Source organism: Sesamum indicum, linkage group LG8, assembly GCF_026168435.1.
Source record: "Sesamum indicum cultivar Baizhima isolate 11 linkage group LG8, ASM2616843v1, whole genome shotgun sequence".
Lineage (NCBI taxonomy): Eukaryota > Viridiplantae > Streptophyta > Magnoliopsida > Lamiales > Pedaliaceae > Sesamum > Sesamum indicum.
Genome location: NC_142664.1, coordinates 24894116 through 24910640, shown reverse-complemented (window position 1 = coordinate 24910640; position 16525 = coordinate 24894116). Strand labels below are relative to the sequence as shown.

The window sequence follows — 16525 nt, the reverse complement described above, 5'->3', positions numbered from 1 at the left end:
ATGTCGTCTCTGAATAAGGACGTATTTCTTGGATAAGGGTATCTCGAGTTTTCAACAAGATGGTTAAAAGGGTGCGTTATGCCGAGATCCCCAAGTGGCTTCATTGGGGTGTCCTATGTCCTTGGTGAGGTGGCTCAAGGCCGCGCCTGCCACATGGGCCTTTCTTCTAATATGGGCGAATATGGACACCACCAGGCAGCACATGGGGGTTCGCGAATTTGGGTCTGACCTTGGTTGGGCTTTTAATTTAGAGGATGGATCTTGGCCTATAGACCTGTGCCTTCTTAACCTCCAACTTGGTTTTCGGGGCACCATGTACTATTATTAGTTTCTGGGTAAAATTGCATAAATTTTGAATAAAGGGTACGACATAGATCTCTTGTTCCTTTATTAATATAATTGTGAAACATAGTACAATTAATACAAAAGGAAGTATAATTAAGGAGAAGTGGTCCTCAAGAAAATCTAAATATTATCATGTCTCTATTCGGGACAACCGAATTAAGAACATCTGTGATGGAAAACAAAGCAAATCTTATATTGTTGTCGTATGCAACTCCCTTCTACTTCTGCAAGTGCATCCACAAATTGGATAGCTCATCCTCGTGCAGAGGCTTCACAAGATAGTCAGCCGCTCCCAGCTTCAAGCCCTTTATCGTTATTGAAACCTGATCTCGCGTCATTAGGACTGATAAAACGAGCATCAAAACGTGAGCAAACGTAATCCAATTTTTCACACACATTGAAAAAGATTTCACTTAAACAGTTTTGCTTACTGATCACAGGAATTTTCTGCAGTTTCTTCTCATGCATGATGTATCTCAAAACACGGGCGTCGTTGGCCATCAGGAGATTGACCTCGGCAAGAATGATATGGGCGCGAGGTCCCTCAGAGTTCAGCTTATCCAACACCTCTCTGGCTGACCACACTGCAACTACTGACAAATCAAAAACACATAAAAACATCAATCTAATGTTGTTCTTGCATTTATACACATGTTTGGAGAAAATAATGTGTATTAGGACTACCCTGATAAGAGCATTGGCAGAGAAGGGCCAATATTTCTTGGCAACTCTCTGCATTGATGTCACAGAGCAAGATTCTAATCTTGCTGTGATCAACGTGATCACGTTGGGTGAGCACGACGTTCTTGCCCTTGTCCATTCACGTAGGATTTTGCATGCAAGAAGCACGGCCCTGCGCCTAACGATATATGTTGTAAGCAGGGGAGCTGTCGTAACGAATTCTTATTGCATTTGCCTTCCCAACCACCACTCGGATGTCGTTGTGAAAATATCTCGTGTATCGATCGCTTTTATTCACATTTTTTTAAGTACATCCAACAAAGAGTTTGGCCTGCCAAAATGTAAGGGCATGCCTAACTGTTAGTTATACTTGGCTCACTCCTAAGCTTCTGTGTCTTGTTGTTCTGTTTATTGACTTCGAATTCTTGAAAATTCAGATATTTTCTGATTTTCTCAGACAAAATTAATATGTATTACCATTTGTGTAATCGAAACTGAACATCCCCCTGTAATAGTATAGGTTGTCTATAGCGCCAATAACATATTTTGGTTGGTGCATTTGATTACAAAATTGAGTTGCAGGAGTATTACTAGTGTGAGCAACAGCTATGAATTTGATCCATCTCAATTTCTATTATCAATTGATATTACATGTCATACAACATCATGCACTTCATTATTTAGAGTGATTCGTATCAAGAAGATAAAAATGAGTGATTTTACCATAATGCCTTCGGCTAGACTTTAAATTACCCAAAATGTCTCTTTGGATCCTAAATTATAATTTTAAATACTTCTAATATATATATATATATATGTTTTATAATAATATTCGCCCAATATTAATTTTTACATTTTCTTTATAATGACCCTCATCCAACATCAGTTTTTATATATATAAAAAAAAATCAGAAAGGGTAAAGTTGGCATTTTCACTTACCCCGACCGAGTTTTACACAATTATATCACATAACAAGGAAGTACCAAACCAATAATTTCTCAATAAAGAGATTTATTTATAATTATATCAAATATCACGAGAGCACGATTTAATTAACCTTAAAAAACTTCCATAAATGGCATGACTAATTAAGTGCCCATAATTTGGAGTGAATGATTTCAGGTGTTATTCTTCAATTAAGCATCTCCAAAAATTAGGTGAATAAAAAAAATGGTTAGGCATTAATTCAGAATGGTGTTTGTCCAAATATAGTATTATCATGTCTGGATTATATATATAGTTGATGATTGTGTTTTAATATGTATATATATAGACTGAACATTGTACTTGTTAGCAGGTGCTAATGATGGTATCATCTGTTTCTGGCTCAACATTATCCTGTTTAATCAGTCAAATTTGCCTTTTGGACTTCATAAATGGTAATCAACACAGGTTACTTAAAAGACTTTATTTCCTGAACAGGAAAAGAATTAAACTGGCTTACAAATTAACCTTAAAACAGTCCTAAAAAGGGAGATATCAATGTAAGTTTTGATTATTTTTCAACAAAGACAAGATAGTAGGAATAACACTGTAAACTTTATATCACTTTTGAAGAATAATTTTAATTGATTAGCTGTGTGTCTATCAAATTTTTAATGATTAAATGATGGAAATATATGCTTTTAATTGAGGCAATCATTGGATTATGTATATGTAAAAATTATTTGTTAAATATATACATACATAAATTTATTATTCCAAACCATAAATATCTGTAATAACATATTATTCATTCAAGTATGATACTACAGGACGATATAATAACACGATAATATTCGATAACATCATATTATCGTGAATGCTATATCCATTAATGAAATTTTACGCTATTTTCTTGAAATCTCTCTGTACTATGTACGATTTACTTGATGTGTTATTGCACACATGTACAATAAATATTTTCTTATTCTATTACAAATTCAAGTTTGACAGCAATTCTTTTATTTATATAATTTTACTGATTTATAAAAACTTCTTAACATCCCACAATGCATATTTTTATACCGTTCGATTAATATCTCCGATACATAATCATCTAATACGGAACAACATTCTCAGAGATATTATCGACGATACCGTAATTCTGAAATATAAAATCCCAACGGTGTCACTCTTGTCCATTAGCACAAAAGTACACAGTTACTGTAAGTCCCCAAACAAGTAGCCAAATCTGGAAGACTGCTCTACGAGGGTTTATGAATGCACCCATAAATATTGGGTCATCCCTAAAATATCTTCACCAGCTTTTGGGAAAAAAAAGTATTACAGGTCTGATGGATTATGAGTTCATTTTTGCAGCATTAGACGTACCATGTGATTTGGCCTACCAAATTCAAAGGGTTGGCCTCAACACTTAGATATTTTTTGGATGATCTTTTGCTAAAACATCATGTGAAGTTCTTGAATGTAGTGAGTACGATAATCTATGTTGTTACATGTTGGAAATGTATTTCAAATTTCAGGTTTTTGATTTACATGTATGCTCAATCTGATGGCTATTTATGTATTTACGTTGTTCATATGTATTAAATTTCATGTCTATGTCTTGTATTGTTTGCTAGGAGACGGAAGTGTTATTTTTAGTATCGTTGCAGTAAAATATAATATTATCGAGAAAATATTAAGTAGTATAAATTTGTAGCTTAAGATATATATTAAGTGGTGTTGTATTATAATTATTAGTGACAAGAGTTATGCATAAAGTTGTTGCCGTAGAAAATTAGTGAGAAATTTATAGTGACAATATAAATATAGAAAGACAGTAAATATGTATGTGCCAGTTTATTGTCACTTAATATATATGATAATTTTAATATTGTCACTTAATGTTTTGTCTTTAATATTATGTATTTTTTTATTTTTTTGTGGTGTGTTATGTTAGTACTGCTTTGGTACATAAAAGGCGTAAATGAATACACAAGTTTAGAAGTAGGGATGACAATTAGAACGAACAGACTGTAGCCCGTCCTGCAACGCCACTAATTGGGTAGGTTTTAGGTTCTACTATGACTAGGCGAGTCGAGTTGGGAACTAAGTTGGGGCAGCTTTTGAATTTTGCTAAATATTAGGAGACTAATAGGAGAAGAGTAGCAACCCTCTTTAGATATGATTTCGTTGTGAAATTGTGCAGTTTGAGCTATAATTGCTACAGTACTACCCAATATTTTGAAATCCAATCGAACCTGAACGGTTGGATCGCCCAAATCTCTGACCATCACAAAACAGTCCAAAAAAACAAGAAACCCGAAAAAAAAAGTGCTTTCTTTTTTTACAAGACCACTTTAGCCCAACAGTTAGATCAGTGAATAATTTGAACCAATACTAAATCAATTGAACTGGACAGTCCATTGACAACTATAAATAGAATATAAAAATATCCTATTGAAATATTAATAGCAACGGAAAAGAGTGAAATACTAAAAAGGATGGGCTCTTAAGCATATTAATTTTATTCGTATTATTTAAAGATATTTTTAATATATTAATAATTATTTATGATATAAGTATGATATCATTATTCTAATCATAATTGACTCAATGGTTGAACCAAGGACTCATGCACCACTTAATTTTCGGATTCTATTAACGATCTCAGTTTCAAAAACGGGTACTAACTAAAAGATGAATACTGATCACAACCCTACTAAGATGCAAAGTGGACTGGCACACTACCACAAGTAGACTCATATAAAGTTGATTATGTCCGATAACCTTCGTACAAGGCACAACCCATTCCACTTAAACTACCGTAAGGGTGATTGAGGAAAATTAATACCCAATAAAAAGAGAATACAACATTACAATGATTAAAAACTCCCTAAAACCCCAAACATTCTAAAATCCAATATATATATATATATATATATATATATATAAATTACTATGATTTTTCCTAAGGTTTGGCATAATTATGAATACCTCTTTGTTGTTTGAAAAATTACAAATATTCCCTGATTCTTGGATGGAGGTATGAATTGTCAATTTTTCCCTTACTGTATTTTTTTATTTTTTTTAAAAAAATTAAAATCTTATAAAAAATCAAACAGGATGGATGAAAAAATTTTAAAAATTATGAAAAAATTATCCACTTAGTCCATAAAAAAATATTTTTTTAAAAAATAAATAAAATTATAATTTTAATTCACAAGGGTATTTTGATCAACTTATCATAAAAAATGGATGGAAACCTAATGGATTGAACTAATTGTTAGACGACCGTTAAAATCAAGGGGGTATTAGTAATTTTTCAAACAACGAGAGATATTTATACTTATCCTAAACCTTAAGGAAGATTGTTGTACTTTACCTTGTGATCATGGACTTGAAACTTTAAACCATATATACTATAGTAAAAAAATTGAAATTCAACATATATTATTGGATATATTGAGTTATAGCTAAGATGTAGCACACCATTAGGGATACATATGATGAATCTCAAGTCCATCACATGACAATGTTGTCAGATTATTTCATCACATGCTACTTATGAGAAAAGGAAAGAGATATTAATTTATCTCATGCATGGGAACTAATTTATATCACTTTTTCTTGAATACTAATTTTAGCATTCAACCAAATTATGTCATTCATGGGTTTCAGAATCGGATCGATTAGTTCAACCGATTCAACTAGGAACTAGTCATGTGTTCTGCCTAATTTATATTTTCAAAATCGATTTGATCAAAATCGCTAAGAATCAATTAAAATTGGTCAAAATTGGTTACCCAATAATCGATCAAAAGTCAATTTGACCACAAAAAAATATTTATTATCTAGTGAAGTTTAATTTTTTGTAGACTTAAACTTTTCCATATTTATAACCAAAAGGGTTTAAATTTGGCTTATATTTTTTCAACGTGGGACAATTAGCTTTGCTTAATTTTTTCGTCCTATATTTATAGTTTAAAGTGCCAAATTTTGCTTTATACTTTTTCAATGTGGAACAATAAACTTCACTTAAGCTTCCACATTTATAGTTTAAAATGTTTAAATTTTGCTTTATCTTTTTCAATGTGGAACAATAAGCTTGACATAAGCTTTTTCATATTTATAATTTAAAATATTTAAGTTTGCTGTGTTTTTTTTTTTTCAATGTGAGATAGCAAGTTTAGCTTAAGCTTTTCTTATTTATAGTCTAAATTGTTTAAATTTTGATTTATACTTTTCTAATGTGGGATAATAGACTTGGTTTAAATATTTCAAATATGTAGTGTAAAGTGCTTAAGTTTTAGCTTATGCTTTTTCAATATAGTATAATAAGCTTGGCTTAAACTTTTCATATTTATAGTTTAAAATGTTTAAGTTTCACTTATTCTTTTTAATGTGGGACAAAGCCTCATCTAACAATCAATAAGGTTTAATAAATTGATGTATAATACATTGATATGTTACAAATATATATATATATATATATATATTTATGTATGTAATATATTCCGAGTCGATCGATTTTTTTAATCCGGTTCAATCAATCTGATCAATGACCTAATAACTTGCCCGATTTGATAGCGGGTCCGATTCTGAAAACATTAATGTCATCAACTAATTGCATCATTAGCAGTTGGCTTTCACATGAAATGATCATGTGTAAGTTCCAAAAGTAGAAACTAAGGATATATATGAAACTCAGTATTTGTGACTTATAGTTAGTACTGTTGTCTAAATAGTAAGAATGAGGTCCAAAATCCTCTACATTTAGAAGGTTTTGCTTTTGATTAATTTCCACTTATTACATATAGCTAGCTAGGCATCTATGCAAATAATAATATATTATTCTAGTGTATATATATGCTTTTAATTTAAGGTCTGACGGAATTTAATTAATTTGGGCCGACTTTATCTAAGAAATAATAAGAAAAATTTCAACTCGAGATCACCTATTTTTATGATAGTAAATAATCGTATAGATATTGAAATTTTTTAATTAAATTGTGTGTTATAGTTGTACAACATTAAAATACAAAGAATGCCAATTTGTAGGAGTTGATTTATAACTTACAGAATATCAGTGATGGTTTTATTAATATGGTCAAAACTGAAACATTTTGTTAATATTTTTCTTAAAGGAGTTCATTGACATCTTATTTTGGGTGCTCATGAATAAGCCCAAGTCCAAAAAATTTATGGAATATCTTAAGATGTTTTATGAATTTTCAGACATTACATTCAAACATCTTTACAATTAATGCTCTTTTAAAACACCCTCTTATTATCATAGCTTCCAAATCTATTATTGACAGAGCATTGCATATGCTCTGCAGGAACAAGATAGCAAATTTGTTTCACTAACATGTATTTGACAAGTAACATCTTGGAGGGGATCTGATTGCTATTACTAGAACACCCATTAAACTTCACAATGAGTCTTCAATTAGATTGATGATAAGCATGTCTTACAATGTACTAATAGATGATATAAAATGCAATATTTGTGAGAGCCATAAGATTGCAATGAGCTTATAGACCACTCACCTTGAGATTCAATATTCACATCCAGTTCATGCGATTAGTCCTACCTTTTTTCTTAACCTTTCCACATAGTCGCATTAGGTGGGGAACCTAGAATTCCCGAGGAAAGAAATATGGGTGCAATCCATCAATCCAGTGGCATATGTTTTTATGCTTCTATCACAAAAAATATGCAATGATGCAATCCCAGTTCTTGTGATCCGCCCAAGTGCCTCTTTGATAAAAAAAAAAAAAGCAACATGTACCAGCAACAACTTCACTGATGATTTAATCCGTTAATCTCAATTGCAATTAGAGGCAGACTTTATTATGGAGAAACTTGAAGGGCACTTGTTGCCAGATAAGCATTGGTAATATCTGGCGTTTTAGCCTAGCAGCATTGCTTCCTTTGCTCAGCCGGCAGCTCTTGGCATGAAGACGAGCGCTTCTGATGTTGTCAGCTAGAATTTCAGGATTAATTTCAACCAGGAGGTTCTCTTGTTTTTGTTCCAACCATCTTTTACCTCATACTTGTCTTAATCCTCGACGTACGTAAAAGCATCAGCAGAATATGCATTGTAGCCTTGAAACCTGGCTTCCCTTGTGATCTCATCAAGAACATTATATATCAGAGATACACTCTCATGAGACCTGTCACCAGCCAGGAATTCAAATATGTTTCCTTCTATCTGGATCCAACTTCGACCGGGAGGCTTCCTCGCCTTTATGTCAAGCATCTTTTGCCTGATAGCCACGACATCCTGCCACTTCTTAGCAGCAGCATATACATTGGATAATAGCACAAAGTAGCCCGCAGTTCGGTGAGGGTCAAGTTCCTCGGTCAACCAATCAGCTACATCAGAAGCAAGCTTCACACTTTTGTATATCCTACATCCACCAAGAATGGCACCCCAAACCGCATCATTCGGCTTCATAGGCATAGATTTCACCAGATCATGTGCTTCATCCAACAATCCAGCACGACTCAACAAATCAACCATGCACCCAAAGTGCTCTATCCTTGGTTCAATTCCCCAAGTCTCAATCATACTCCGAAAGTAATGGCGACCCTCGTTGACATAGCCAGAATGGCTGCAGGCACACAGAACACCCAAGAATGTGATCTCATCAGGTCTGACATTGTTGTCTTCTATGCTTTCCATCCACTGAAACACAGAAAGAGCCTCATCTCCATAACCGTGTTTCGCGAAGCCTGTAATCATGCTAGTCCAAGAAACAGTAGTTCTCTGATCCATACCTTTGAATATTCCAAATGCAGCGTCAATTTCACCACAGCTGGCATACATATGTATCAGTGCATTCTTCAAAGATATGAGAAGAGGCTGCTTTCTGTAAGTGAAAGACTCAACAACATATGAATGGATCCACGTCCCCAAGTTCAGATCACCCAATTCAGCACATGCTGATAGAACTGCCACCAAGGTGACCTGGTCAAACTCCATATTCTCCAGCTGCATCTCAGAAAATAAGGCCAATGCTTCCTTACACCTCCCATTTTGGGCGCATCCAGCAATCATGGTGGTCCACGATACGACATTCCTCCCCGGGATCTCCTCAAACACTCTTCTTGCCCCATCAACATCTCCACATTGAAAGCACCCCAAAAGCAACGAATTCCACGTGACCACATTCCTCTCGCCCATTTCATCAAACACACGCTTCGCCTTCCCAACTCCATCATCCCCACCACTCTTCACATAAAAATCAATCAAACTGGTCCCAACATAAACATTAGAACGGAACCCGCTCTTCAAAACCTTCCCATGAACCTGCTCCCCCTCTCCCAACAACCCTCCTTTAGCACAACCATTAATAACAAAAGTATACGTATGCCCATCAGGCAGCACTAAAGAACGGCACATACTATTAAACAACTCCACCGAGTTACACGGGTTTCCACCGATCGACCAGCCCCTAATAATCTGGTTCCAGAGTGCAGCACTCGGATACGGCACCTGGTCGAACACTTGGTGGGCACGCGGGAAATTGTTGAAAGCCGTATAAAGAGACAATAGCTTGACAAGAATGAAGCTTTTCTCGGCAAACCCATTGGTGATTATGTGCGCATGAATTTGCGAGAGCTGCCTTATCGTTTTGCAGCGGTTGTGCAATAGGAAGAAGAGGTGCTGTTGCAGAGACCTGGAGCTTGTGCAATAGGCCGAAACGCTCTGTTCAATGAACATGCACACTATTTGTTGGTTATGTAAACTGTTTCAAGTTCAGATGGTTAGCTTCGGCAATCAACTGGGGATTTGATGTGATATTTTTCCAAGAGCCTAAGCAGTGTTCGTCATCCCAAGCGAACCTTACTGCCAGTAGTATCTGTCATGTCAAGAACAGAATTGACTTGAAGCCGCTCAATCCAACACACCAATTGGATCTTTGCAATGGCGGGATTCTGAATTTCAGGATCATCACGATCCTTTAAAAATATGTACATAATGCATAAAATCTCATATGTTTTAAAAAGTTTGTAAAAAAATTTTTATGTTATGAGAATAAGTTAAAAAATCATTGTTGTGTAAAACTTACCAACAAAAACTCCTTTCATTAATTATTTTCGTTAGCAATTAATGGAAGATACATTACACGTGCAATTAATTTATATTTAAATTAAAAATTAGTGTAAATAATAAAAAAAATATGGGATCATATTACTCATCTTTATAAATATTATTTTGACATCAGTTCTACCTTTTGATAATTATATAAACACCCCTAAGGACATTTCTGTCCTTAAAAAATTATTTTAAAGGTTAACCTGGTCATATGGGCATTTTTAAATTTTAAAGGTTGTTAGGAGTGAGTTTTGTAATTTTTCAAAAGACAAAAATAATTTGTATAAAAAGAGAATAGACAGGATGTGCAAATATAATCATCCCTAAAACAAATATGTTTCAACAATATAACTCGACTACCTTTGTATTGTCATTAGAGGCGAAAGCTAAAGGGAACTTGGAAGAGTCTCCATAAATTCTCCACACCAGAAATCGATTTAAACTTTGATTTCCATAATATTTTAGGTAAATTGCAGTTGATTCATATATATATATATATATACTAGCTGTCGTGGTATGTTGTTTTTACGTGTATATAATAAATAATTTTTTATATTTTAAAATATATTATAAATAAGAGTAAAATATATAAATCAATATATTACATTAATCAAAAGAAAGGAAAAAATAATAATTTATCAATTAATTTAAATTTTGAAAAGGTGAATAAGTTAGTTATTTATCATGAAGGACATTTTTTACTTTACAAAAAATTGGTGCAACGGTATCATTAACCGTCGTTTATGAGTGTGGTGGACTCTTTTTTTTTTCTTTTTTATATTAATATAGATATATGAGACAATTACAGTGACCTCTCCTAAGGTTTGATATAATTACATGTAAATTTTCTGTGGTTTGAAAAATTACATCTAATATTTTTAAAATTTACTTCTATCTAATAAATAAGTTATATGTTAATGTTCACCGAATTTAGGGATATTAATTAAAAAAATGAGGTAAAAGTCCATATTTACTCCTGATTTACTTATTATTGATTATAAAGGGTCTATATATCTTCACATGTTAATGCATGTGATGATGTATATCTTCACCGTTATTAGAGTAGTTTAGTCGCAAAGATTTTTCATTCGGCCATTTTGTTAATATCAACAAATTAGTGAATTTTAACTAATGAATGAACCTATTTATTAAATGAAAATAAACCATTTCAAGGGGAGGGGAGTGTAATTATACATATATATTTATGCTAATATAAAAAGAATAATCACTCCAAACTCACAAATACTGATTAATGATACCATTGCACCAATTATTTATGAAGTCAAAAAATACCTTTCAACAAATAAGATAATCAATTTATTTAACTTTTTAAATTTGACATCAATAAATTATTTTTTTATTAATGTAATATACTAATAATATATTATTATTTTTGATCGATCTCAAAAATAGAATTAACTGAGCCACGCCTTCATCCATAATTCGTCAGTCATATTTTATGTTACAAATTCATTTAAAAATCCAACGCCGTACAAAAATTCTATAATGAGAATATATTTGTTGAATTAAAATACATTTTATAAAACTAGTCGTCGTTGCACCCAATCACCCGAACATATAAAAAAAATATGATATAAGATGAACAGAAAAAAAATATGATAAAAAAGAAAAAAGGTACATTGGAAGAAAAGGAATGTGGGATGAGGTGATAGAGAAAAAATATATTATAATTATAAGTTTATTAAAAATATAGAAATTTACAAAAAAACAAACATGAAGAAATTTGCAAGAGACACATGGAGTATTGGGTGAAAGAAAAGAAATTATAAAATTGTGAGATTATTAATTTTTTTTTAAATTACTATTCTATCCATATTTGTTTTGAAGGGAAGAAATGAATTTTAAGGGTAAATTTTGGTATTAAAAATTAGTACGACAAAAAATTTTCTTTTATAATAATATGAATGCCTGAATGTCGAAAAGATGAACGTAATTATTCCTTTTAAATTAATATTAATATGCAGCAATTTGCAGGAGGATGAAGATACACAGGGGGGAATTGAATTTTACATGTATTCTTACCAAGGATACGCATTTTTGGACAACATTGGGCGTTAACAGCCATATTTCAACATCATGCGATCAGGGGAACTCACTAATACATTTATACACAAAACAATGTAAAAAAATATGTACATAGACAACATGCTTTTTTCTTCTTTGTTGTAAGTGAAGGTAAGTATGTTGATCTATCTTTCCTGCACAAATTCCCCATGAGGACTACTGCTATACACATCCATCTCAGGACAGGTTTACGACTACTCTTCTTGTTTGTCCGACGAAACGAAGGAGTTCAGTATTGGTGTACCTGGCAACAGCATTTGATGTTTTGCTCCGACTTGTTCTGCATATCGTCTGCAATATAACAAGAGGTTGTGAGGAACAAAGAAAGTAGAAACGATGTAAGCTAGTAAGAGGGGCAGCTTAGCATTTGGCCGGAGAGGTCCGAACGAAGCTCCATTTGGTTTTATTATTAAGGTGTTTTTCTTTACTTTTGGAAAATAGAGAGTGAAAGACTTGGTATAGGGACTACCTGTGATTCAAGAGATCAAAGCCAAAGGTAGACTTAAGCAAAATCATCAATCAGTAATTTATACTGGAACTCCGTCGGGCCTTTTGCTGGTTTTGATCCCTTTAATAGCTGCAAACACAAGAATATGACGCTCATGAAAACGTCGACGAGACATCATTAAATACCAAAACGTCTGTTTTGGTTTCTTCGTGGTATGAAAAAAACATATCATGAATGTTTATTTATATTTCTGAGCATTTCAACTTATCTCTATCTTTGTTTCTCTTTCCCCCGAAAACAAAGAAAAACGTGTTCAAATTGGAACCAAAAACACGCCCAAATTCTTCTGAATAAGCTTGAAAAAAGTTGTTTTACACCTACCTTCAGCATAGTCGGGAGCTCCAAAAACTGCAGATCCAGCAACTAATGCATTGGCCCCAGCTTCAATTACCTGCGGATATGATCAAAGTAAGAGTAATGCTATGTTGTGTATTAGTTTGTGTTGCACAAACTGATTGAGAAAAAGAGAAGGCAAAAAGAAGAGATCTTTCGGTTGATAACATTAGCAGTAATCCCTGTCTACATAGATGGCTGACCTTATAAGCGTTTTTAGGACCAACTCCACCATCGACCTCAATCCATGGGTTGACTCCCTGCAAAGCAAACATCAGAATGAGAATGTTTCAGGTGTATCAGGCAAAGATCAAACAGAACCGTATATTATACAACCTTCTCCGAGCACATTCTTCTCAAGTCTGAGATTTTCTTGACTTGGCTCTCGATGAAGCTTTGCCCACCGAAACCAGGGTTTACTGACATAATCAATACCAGATCAACCACTGTTTTTAAATAAAGAAAAACACTAGAAGATGTCAATTCACTTGATGGAACATGGCTAGAGTGAACTGTTCAAATTATAAGAAAGGAAAGAAGAAAGCAAAATTCAATTGAAAGCCTATACTCCAAGAATTTGTTTATGCTTCATTACTTGTTCTTTTTTAAATGTAACAATCATGCTTTTTGTTCCACTTGCAAAGAATATGGAAAAATGCTCAAAGAGATTGCGACATGGGCTCTCAAACTCACCTCTTATTTGTCAATTCTGGAGATGATTACGTCTACATTCCCTCAACTATGGTCAGATTACAGAAACCACCGGTACTAATTCAATAAGTGCAATGGTAGCTTCAGTCACCCATGTTTTCATCACACATATGCCTAGTCATTGAGGTTTTTATTACAATGACATTATTGAGCTGTTATTTGAAGAATTTCATTTCCCCCAAAGTTAGCACATATTCCATGATGACCTCAACGCACAGCTCATCAACTCTGAGAAGCAAACTTCAAAATTTTATTGATATTATCCCTCCATGACACTTGCTGTGCAGAGTTTCATCAGCCAACAAAATACTTAATCTTACCATCGAGAACATATTCTATGGCACTCAAAGGGGTTCCAGGGTTCAGGACAACTCCAGCTTTAGCACCAAGACTCTTGACCTAAATGAAAGCCACCAAGGTAGAATTTGAATGGGATTCGTCACTCTGAAAACGCAATTTTTACATCTAAAACTAGAAGATCCAAACTTTCTCCGCAGCACAAGCATCTAGCTTTTATGTCGAGTAAATCCCAGAAAATATATCACTAAACTAAAAACTCTAGTGAGAGTGTAACTTATGCCAGAAGGTGATACTATAATCTTTTGCTAGCAAACTTGAGAACTTAACTACAAATTGAGACCTTAACCACACTGCTTTGAGTATAGCTTCATCAGTTCTTAATCTTACTTGATTTAAGGTGCGATGCAAATGGATAGTTGAAGATTGTTCACAGTGAATGCTAACTATGTCAGCTCCAGCCTTTATGAAGTCAGGTACCCGCTGCTCAGGTTCCACAATCATCTGCCAAGCTTTCAATCTATGTAAACAAAGGTTTTTCACATAAGAGCAATCCTGAAGTTGATAAGTAAAAAGCTGAACGGTAAAGGTACCAAATGCACATCCAACGGAAGATCTGTGACTGGACGAAGTGCATCAACGACGAGGGGTCCAATCGTAATATTTGGGACAAAGCGACCATCCATCACATCAACATGAATCCAATCACAACCTGCCAACTCTACTGCTTTCACCTACTTATATGACATATAGAACAGTGAAAATCAATAACCCTGTAAAAAGATGTGAATCAGTACTATGTGAAAGCAAATAGTGATGGTTGAGATATTACGGTCGTTGCATGCAAAATGAAATAGTTATCCTTCTAAGATATTGCTAGTGGTTCTGAAAAGAAAAGGTTAGATTAGATAATCTACCTGTTCTCCTAACTTGGCAAAGTTAGCAGAAAGAATAGATGGAGAGACAATGACATTACTTTTCGAGAACTTATCAACCCGAGAGGTTGCCTTCACTACAGTTTTTCTCCTGTATAAAACTGGACAAAATCAGAAAGCCAGCTAAAGCTTTCTGGCCAATACCCAATAAATAAGAAATTCTTTCCCCAAAAAGCACAGAGAAAAAGGAATTCGAACAGGGCGGATCAAGTAAGCTAAGTTTGATTGAAGGCATATTTTCATTTCACCAACAATGTCTGAGGCCCAGATGACAATATAGTCATTGCAGCCAAAAAAAGATGTTAAGAGCTGATAACAGTGGAATTTGAACTGCAAACTTGCCCTGGTTGAAGCAATAAAATCTTTAGTTACAAACATACGTTTTTTAACTCCGATTCGATGAAACAAACAAATTGCTCTTTCTCCCACAAAATGTATGCCGAATTTCTCGCAAAATTATTGAAGATCAAACAAGCATATCCACAAATATAGGAGATTTATCACCCTCTATAACCAGTCTCAATAACAACTAAATCAATATTGAACTTGCAAGCATATCCCCGACACTATATACAATAGAACTAACAACCAAGAATCCTAATAACCAAAAGTCAAGTCCTTCTACATGTGCAAATTTAGAAAGTAATGAGCAATACCATACACTGCAAAAGCCCAAACCCAATCAATACCCAGAGAAAGTTACCCATTTCATGCACACTCAGAATCAATGTAATGAAATCACTTTATACAGGAGGCAAGCCAAGACCCCTTTAACAAAGAACAATTCTCTGTCCAAAATTTACCATCAGGATTCAGAATTGAGCTTCAAGATTCACAAACAACACAGAAAGGTTCGATCTTTACAAAGCATATTCCCAAAATAATTACGTCTTTTTAAAAAGAAAAGAAAAGAAAAGAAAAGTTACATATATATATATATATTACCTTGTAAAAGTGAGTGAATTGGGAGTGGAAAAAGAAGAGTTCTGAGCTTTAAGGCCTCCACCAACTGACTGAACCAAGGTTGATGAACACACAGAAGCAGCTGCGGATGCCATTTTTCTGATATATTTTTGCTTATCAAGTTTGAAGATTCCAATTCTATCGTTTTCGGGCACTGAATCTGAATTCTTGGAACAGAGGTCTCAATGATGGATTGGGTGGAAATAGCTTGTCTTTCCAAGTTCCCTAGAGACAATTAACCAATCTCATTTCGAAGGAGTCCTGGACAAGTAATAAGATGAGACAAAAACAAACCAAAAAGGAAAAGAAAGAAAAGGTAAATCACACTCATGTTTGGGGTAATTATAAATATTTATGTTGATTGACAAATTAAAAATATCATAGACTTTAATCTTTATTAAAAGATGAGTTTATTCCATTAATTTTTATGTTGTACCTATTAAAATATCATTTTAGATTATAAATTATAAATTTATATATATATTTTACAGTTTTTTGAAATATTTTCAAGATTCTCTATTGATTATTTATTTTTTTCACACCTTTAATGTTTTTACATTTTTTATAGAAAAAGTTAATGAAGGTAAAATAATAAATTTTACAATTATTATATAATTCACTTTTATTTTAGAAT

The 16525-nt window shown here is 33.5% G+C and overlaps 1 protein-coding gene and 1 pseudogene across 2 annotated transcripts; both read right to left on the bottom strand.

Annotated features, from left to right (window-relative positions):
- Positions 1 to 7476: 7476 nt before the first annotated feature.
- On the bottom strand, positions 7477 to 9961 carry LOC105168806 (pentatricopeptide repeat-containing protein At1g09190 pseudogene; annotated as a pseudogene).
- A 2115-nt stretch (positions 9962 to 12076) lies between these two features.
- On the bottom strand, positions 12077 to 16165 carry LOC105168805 (ribulose-phosphate 3-epimerase, chloroplastic). Of its 2 annotated transcripts, none has more exons than XM_011088960.3 (10): positions 15874 to 16165; positions 14911 to 15019; positions 14587 to 14727; positions 14384 to 14497; positions 14017 to 14095; positions 13322 to 13431; positions 13189 to 13245; positions 12974 to 13043; positions 12614 to 12721; positions 12077 to 12435 (listed from the first exon to the last, which is right to left on the bottom strand). In XM_011088960.3, exons 1-9 carry the CDS (start codon positions 15984 to 15986, stop codon positions 12672 to 12674), a joined length of 843 nt encoding a protein of 280 aa, XP_011087262.1. In that variant the 5' UTR covers positions 15987 to 16165; the 3' UTR covers positions 12077 to 12435; positions 12614 to 12671. The 2 variants fall into 2 exon arrangements, with proteins under 2 accessions (XP_011087262.1, XP_011087263.1); XM_011088961.3 differs by having other exon boundaries at positions 13322 to 13404.
- Positions 16166 to 16525: the final 360 nt, after the last annotated feature.

What these genes read in the sequence shown, in the direction of transcription:
- LOC105168805 (XM_011088960.3), bottom strand. Translation starts at nt 15,986, where the DNA reads ATGGCATCCGCAGCTGCTTCTGTGTGTTCATCAACCTTGGTTCAGTCA. An exon ending in TTGCCAAGTTAGGAGAACAG is followed by an intron (nt 14,728 to 14,910) that starts GTAGATTATCTA and finishes TCATATAAGTAG; the next exon opens with GTGAAAGCAGTAGAGTTGGC. An exon ending in GAAGAATGTGCTCGGAGAAG is followed by an intron (nt 13,246 to 13,321) that starts GTTGTATAATAT and finishes TTTGCTTTGCAG; the next exon opens with GGAGTCAACCCATGGATTGA.